General features: G+C 30.5%; 1 protein-coding gene across 4 annotated transcripts in view; it reads left to right on the plus strand.

The window, feature by feature from the left end:
• LOC107843391 (polyadenylate-binding protein 7) overlaps positions 1-1,169 on the plus strand; it is a 7,663-nt gene extending 6,494 nt beyond the window's left edge. For 2 of the 4 annotated variants that reach the window (XM_016687659.2, XM_016687661.2), the window contains exons 9-10: positions 230-433; positions 680-1,169. In XM_016687659.2, coding sequence (XP_016543145.1) covers positions 230-433; positions 680-877 — 402 coding nt within the window. In that variant the 3' untranslated portion in view covers positions 878-1,169. The remainder of the gene's footprint in view (positions 1-229; positions 434-679) is intronic. The other 2 variants (XM_016687660.2, XM_016687662.2) reach the window with 1 other exon arrangement.
• The last annotated feature ends 6,797 nt before the right edge of the window (positions 1,170-7,966 follow it).

Below are 7,966 nucleotides of genomic sequence, written 5' to 3' on the forward strand. Positions count from 1 at the left end.
AATTCTCTTCAAGAATTAACATATACTAGAACTTAAATAGTCGGTCCTGAGGTCATTTACTGAATGCACATGCTATTGGTGCAATTTTTGAACACTTTGTATAGCCCTTGCACTCACTTTGTCATCCTCTAGTATTAGGCATGATGTGGCCATATGTCTTTCTAAATTATTTGCTTTACTGATGGCCCAAGTATCACCAAATACTCCCCAAAAAACTTCATGCTTGCAGCGTGGTGGGCAGGTCAAGTATGTGCCCAATGGCCGGACTCGTGACATGACCAGAGGATCTTTGGTATCAAATGCTGGTCCTGTTGCAGTTGGATCAGTTGCTGAGAGTCCTGAAATGCTGAGTAGCTTGCTTGCTGCTGCTGCTCCTGAGCAGCAGAAACAGATACTCGGAGAGCGCCTTTATCCTCTTGTCATTAAACATAAGGTGATTTTCTTTCCTTACTTTTTTCTTTTATAATATCTACTATCTGTATTTATAATATGCCAAATAATTTTGAGTACTGCTGGTTCATTGGTTCTTCTAACCAGAACCAAAAGGTTGGTGTTCTCTTGTTTCTTACTTACAACCAGTCTAATCTCAGTTAGTGGTCATTATATTGGTCTTCAGATGTCTCCTGACATCCAGATTAGTAGATCCATCTTAATAATTAAAGTTGCATACTTTCTGCAGCCCAAGCTTGCTGCAAAGATAACCGGAATGCTATTGGAGATGGACAATGCTGAACTGCTATTATTGTTGGAGTCACCAGAATCTCTGGAAACCAAGGTGGAGGAAGCTGTGGAGGTGCTCAAGTTCTCTAAGGCAAAAGTTTCCAGCCAAGAGTCACTTCAGCCAAGTTTTCTTTCTGCAGAAGTTGCAGTCAGCTGAGCAATGCTGCTGCGATATATTTGTCTTTAGCAAAGATGGAAGTTTCCTAGAGGGTTGTAGTAATTAAGGCTAGGTAGTAGAGTAAGCGCAAGGGTTGTCATACCGTTTGGCAACCCCGAGTCTCCTTGTCTGCATGGAATCCATATTTTCTGCTTTGAAACAATCTAGACAGTCTTTGTTAACCTTCATTATGAAGGATTTGCTAGAGTCATTACATGACTTTATATTATAGCCAGCTTAATTTAATGCAAACCTTTTTAAATCTTTATGATGAAGTGGTTCTTATTTTAAATTTGTCTCAAGTATCATCTCTAGATGAATTTTGTGCATGTAGCTATATATTCTGTCTCGAAGCCAGTAAACTACCATATTTTCATGGTAGAAGCATTGGAATCTGGTGGAAGTAATCATACTACTTCATGTTCTACAAGCAGTGCTACAAATCCAACATCTCAAATTTTAGATAGCATTAGAAACATGTACTTGAAACTGATTTATTTTCTGCCATAATTTCCTTAAACAAATATTGAACCAAACCACAAGCTTATTTATGGGAATGATGTTGATTAGATAGATAATTATTCTTAGTTATTAATGACTATTTGCTTTGAATCATCAAGTGACCTCCATTTTGGTTACAAATTAAATCTTTGTTTATGATAAGGAACTTGTCATTTTTATAAGTGTAGGTTTATTTTCTTTTTGCATGAACTTATTAAGGTTTTCCCCTTTTTCCTTACCTTACCTAGTTCATATTTTCAAAAACATGGACATGTATAAATTTCATAAAGTACAAGGTACAATGATTACGTTTAGTTTGAAGGCTTCTGTTAATATGTGTACTCCAACAAAGATAAATCAGTTACATAGGAGAATACAACGTTGTAAAGACCAAAAGTTGTGACTCCAATAGGCCCCGCATACTAGGCCTAACAAGACCAAAAGATGTCTCAAGTCCTAAGTTTCAATACGAATATTTAGGATGTATTGGTTATGGAGGAAAATAATTTTTCAGAAAATATTTCACAATTTTTCATGTCTAATTGTTTTTTTTTTTTTAAAAAAATCATAAAAAAAAAAAAAATGACTTCTCTAATAAAAGTAGGGGAAACAACTTCTGCAAATGACGTTCCACAATATTCATTATAGTCCCACCCTCCACCATACCTCATCACTTCCAGGGGCGGATCTAGCATTACGGTGGGGGTTCCCGGGAACCCCCAAGCATTTCCGTATATCTTGTTATTATATTAAAAATCTATCAAATATATAAGAATAATAAGTTAGGAACTCATTAGCAAAATTATTAGTGGGTTCGATCAGCAATTCTAAAGGGATTTGATGAAATGCCTCACACACTATACCCTAATTCGAATCCTCTTTGAACTAGCATTTTAAACTTCTTTTGATATATTATTTTTTAAATGAAATCATAAGCTTAAAATACTAAATTCGTCTCTCATCACTTCCACTCTCGTAACCCTCATCCATCCTACCTCACAGCTCACACCCGCACCTTCATAATATTTGTCTACTTTTAAAATAATATTTTTTCTTACACACAAGAAAATAAGTATCACAAATTTTAGATGGCATTAAAAACATGTTTTTGAAAGTTACTCCTTTCGTTTTACTTGGCCCTTATTAACTTAGCATGCTACATAAAAAAAAATCTTTCATTATAGATGTATTTTACTAAATTAATCTTATTAATGATGCTTTGTAATTCTAAATTTAACTATTAGTATTTATGTAGTTATTTAATACTAATGACAGAAAGGAAAAAATATAATAAAATTATCTTAATTTAATAAATTGAGCAAGTAAATTAAAATAACTATTTTTGAGAGAGGTATCAATTACCCCCTGAAATTGTCTCGTTTTATTCATGGTACACCTGAACTTTGAGTCGTCTTAAGTACCCCCAAACATGTTTTAGTACGTTGCATGATCCTTTTTTACCACGGACCACAACGTGTAAAACACGCGCGTACATGTGGAAAAAATCGTTTATGTGTCTGTCCACGTAGATAAATACCATCAACTTCCCTCATATTTATCCTATATCAGGAAATAACCCACTTCTACCCTTAATTATCGATTTTCTCTAAAAAATTGTATTTTTGAGTTTTCCTCTGCTCCGAAATAGTGACATGTTGAATTTTCGTTGATCAAGTAAGCTAGTATCTTAAAAAATTATGGTTTTTTTTTCTGTTAAAAATATGAAATTTTTTTTTCAATTAGTGTTTCATAGTAGTTTCCGATTACTGTTTCGATTATGATTTTGAGGAGACTCACATGCACAAATACGTTTCCTATTATAATTAATGGAGCAAGAAATTATAATTTAAGTTAGGGGTGTACAAAAATTGAACAATGTTATTGATTTATCATTATTGGGTTAACGATTTTTTAATGATTTTATATAAAAAAAATTATTGGGTTATTGATTTGGTTTTAATTTTTTTTTATTGGGTTATTGGGTAAACCGATAACGCAATAAGATTATAACAACAACAACAAACCAAGTAGATTCTCAAATCGTGGGGAACGCAATAAGATTATACTAAGTTGGATTTTGGTTGTAACTAAGATTCGAGTTATTTTCATGTTGTAACTAAGATTCAGATTATTTTCATGTTAGTTACTACTTTTTCTATTTTATGGGTATTTTCTTATCGGTTAAATAAAAAATTGAATCCTTAAAGACTAAGAATTGATAAACCGAAAATCGATAAGAAAATATTTTATTAGTTTGGTTATTGATTTAGCGAATTTAAAAATTAAAAACTGATAAACTAAACCGATAATATAAAAATCGATCCGAACCTATCGATGCACACCCCTAATTTAAGTAGGAAAAATAGAAGCAATTGAAAGAATTTTTTTTTATATATTTTGAAAGTGATGGAGGAAGAAAGATAATAAATAGGAAGTGAAGAGAGGGGGCTTTGAAGATTTTGAAAAAATTAAAGAAAAATAGGGGTTTTTTTGTTTTTTTTTTTTCATTGGATGGTGCTGATTTGACAAAAAATTAACTCCATCACGCACATCACACATTTTGCCGCGTATACCAAAAAAGGTCACGCAACATACTAAAACAATAAGTTCGAGGGAGGAGGTACTTAAGACGGTTCAAAGTTCAAGTATACCATGAATAAAACGTGACAACTTCAGAGAGGTAATTGATACTTCTCTCACTATTTTTACTAAGGGAGTACCTTTTTTCTGCCATAATTTCTTTACTTCTCTTTAACAAATCTATATATATAATCTATATCTATAAATATTAAACGTGTGAAGAGTCTTAGAAATATTGTTTGAAATTTTTGTCCTTCATTAAAAGTCTTTGCACAAAATCATCATTTTACTATTTTTTTCTAATATTTAAGAGTTAAAAATTAATTAAATATATTTATGGTAAAATCTTTCCTTATTAGAAGTCATTAGAATTTTACTATTTTTGTCCAATTTAAGAGTTGAAAATATGGTAAAACCTTTTCTTATTATAGGTCATCAAAATTAATGACAACTAGTACTAAATCAACTAAATTTGATTTTAAGAAGATTTGAAAAATCTAGAAATAAATATAAAATTGTTAGAATAAGAAAAATTTAAAAAGTATCAGATTTTAAAAAGTTTTAAGTATGTAATAATAATGTAATCAATGATTTTGTAAAGATTTGACTTTAAAAATAAAGAAAGATTTTAAATATATATATATAAAATTGTAACATAAATATGGTTCAAATTGATGCGTCTCTCTTTGTCTGTGGCAACAAGGAAAAGAGGTACTATATATGCTTATGTTTAAGTTATTATAATAAAGTGTGAAAGATTTTTGAAAAATGATTTGAACTTTTACACTTCATTAAAAATCTCCGAAGTAAAATCATTTAATTTTAAATAATCAAACGTCGCACGTGTAAGGCATGTGTGGTTAAACTAGTATTAAACAAAAATACAAGCTTATTTATGGGAACCTAATGGTGTTGGCTAAATTTAGATAGATACTCATTTAAGACTATTTCCGCGGAATCAATTTACCCCCATTTGGTTAAATCTTTGTTAATCTGATGAGGAACTTGTCATTTTTATTAGTCTAGGTTTATTTTCCATTGCATGAACTTAATAGGATTTCCCCCCTTGTCTTTAATTACCTAATTCATATAATTTATAAAAGCATGGATGCACATAGATTTCATAAAGTACAAGCCACAATGACATGTAAAGATGCCATAGTCAAAAATGTTTACGTTTAATTTGAACGCTTCTGGTAATATCTACTCGAACAAGTAAATCAGTTACATAGGAGACTACAATGTTGTAAAAACCAAAATTTGTGATCCAACATACAAAGCCTAAACAAGACCTAAAGATATTTAAGTCAAGTATCACTAAGGATATTTAGGGTGCCTTTGGTACGCACGGAAATATTTTTCCAAAAATGTTTTGTATTTTTAATTCTACGCTTGGTTGGATAAGGTTTTTGAAAAATATTTTCTTCAGAAAAATAAGTTTATTAAAATAAGGAAATGACTTTCATAATGGAATAATAAGTAGGAAAAACAAGTTCCACAAATGACGTTCCATATTTATTTTCTCCTTGAACAAACCTCATCTTCACCTTCTCTCCTCGTAAGCCCCATCCCGCCGCCCCAGACCCCTAACACATTATTTGGATGGTGATTTTTCATGATATAGTATGGTATGATTATTAAGAGAACCATGTTTGTTTTGATTGTTTCTTAAAATGTATGGTATGATATGATTTAATTTCATGGTTTGGTAACCATGTAAACCCTCACTTTATGTAACCAACAATTTGATGATACCCTATGGTTTGCTTTTTTTTTTTTTTTTTTTAATTATGTCCTTATTTAATATTATATAATTCTATTTTATCTTTTACCTTGTATTATTTAACTCCACCCCCTACCCTCCCCCACCCCACGAGCCACCACTCCCCTCCCCGTCCCCTCCAAATAAAATTATTTTTAAATTTTTCTTTAGAAAATTTTATTTTTTTTCTTATCCTACCCCCTAGCCTAACCCCGACTCCATTCCTTACCAAACCTCACCTTAATATTTTTTAAAAGTTTTTTTAAAAAAAGCTTCAAAACTTTTTCTTACCCCACCCTCACCCACCCCTAATACCCCTGCCCACCACTTACTAGCCTCTTTCCCAAATTAATTTTTTTATTTTTTAAAAAGTTTTTTTAAAAAAAATTCTTACCCCACCGCCACCTCGTACTAGCCCCCTCCCCCATGCACCCACCCATAAAAGAAAATTTTAATTTAGTTTTTAAAAAATTCAAAAAAAAATTCTTACCCCATCCCTACCTGTATCCTCGATTTCCCACTCCACTAGCCCCCCTTCCCCCCCAAATATTTTTTTTAATAATAGATTTATAATTTCTTTCTTATCCCACCCCCGTTATCCTATTCGTTCTCATTATTTTGTGTATATACAAATAGTTTTATAAAATATTTTTCTATTTGTGTAACAAACACAAGAAAATAAAAAAGAAATATTTTTTTTCGTATTCCATGCCGAACACACCCGTAGCATACACAAAAGATGCATTCAAATTTTGTACTTGTCATTGGTGGTCACGTTTCAAAACACCAAAAGAAAATGAAATTTGTTACTATAAAAAATGAATCCGATTACATTTATTTTGATCTACTCTTATATTGATTTTATTAAAATTTACATGAATTTAACAACTTAATATATTTACATGACATAATTTGTGACAGATTAGCAGGACTGTTGATAAATTTAACATTTATCTATAATCTATATCTATATCTATAATATTATAAAAGTGTAAAAGGCCTTAGAAATATTATTTGAACTTTTTGTCCTTCATTAAAAGTCCTTACTTTAGACAAAATCGTCTTTTAACTATTTATTTCTAATATTTAAGAGAAAAAAACTATTAAATATATCTATGGTAAAACCTTTCCTTATTAAAAGTCAACAGAATTTCAATATTTTTTTCCTAATTTAAGAGTTAACAATTAATTAAATATATTTATGGTAAATTTATTAGAAGTCATCAAAATTAATAATAAGAATTTTGTAAAGATTTGATTTTAAAAATAAGAAAATATTTTAAATATGTATAAAAATAATAATAATCGTAACACAAATATGGTTCAAATTGATGTGCTTCTCTTAGCTTGGCAACAAGGGAGAGAGGTACTATTTGGCAAGCACAAAAATAATGATCCATAAACCACTTGAAACTTCTGGTGGTAAACATATATATGTATATGCAGAGGCGGAGCTAGCCTCCTTTAGGGGGTTCGGCCGAACCCCCTTCGACGGAAAAATATACTATTTATATATGATTAAAATTATTTTTTATGCGGTTATAGTAGGTGTTGAAGTCCCTTCGACTAAGTTTTCTTTGAATATTGAACCCCTTTAGTTGAAATCCTGGCTCCACCTCTGTGTATATGTTTATATTTACCTTATTATATTAAAGTGTGAAAGATTTTTGAAAAGTGATTTGGACTTTTACACTTTATTAAAAATCTCTGCATTAGAAAAATAATTATTTAATTTTAAATAATCAAACTTTACACTTGCGAAGCATGTGCAGTCAAACTAGTAATAATTAAGGGCATTTTAGTAAACTTATTAGTTACGACACAGTACCATACCATCAAATCAAACAACAAAACTATTATTAAACAGCAGTGAACGACACAGTCAATTCAAACATTGTATTATATTGTACTATACTATACAATACAATACCATACCATACAATACCGTACATTATGAAACCATGCAAACCACCATCCAAACAAAGTTCAAGGATATTTTTTGGTTACATAACGAACCTAAGAAAATAAGTAAGAGATTTACATATTTTCCTAATTTTGTTGAGAATAATGAAAAAAGTGTCAAGACAAGATACAAGTGTTTAGATATTTCTTTTGTTGTTTTATTAATTAGCTTTGTGTATTTATTATTTAGCTTCTTGCACAAGATACATGTGTTTTTATTATTTAGCTACTTGCATAAGATACATGTATATATATACATTGGTTCACACATAATAAAGATCATC

This window comes from Capsicum annuum, chromosome 10 (assembly GCF_002878395.1).
Source record: "Capsicum annuum cultivar UCD-10X-F1 chromosome 10, UCD10Xv1.1, whole genome shotgun sequence".
Lineage (NCBI taxonomy): Eukaryota > Viridiplantae > Streptophyta > Magnoliopsida > Solanales > Solanaceae > Capsicum > Capsicum annuum.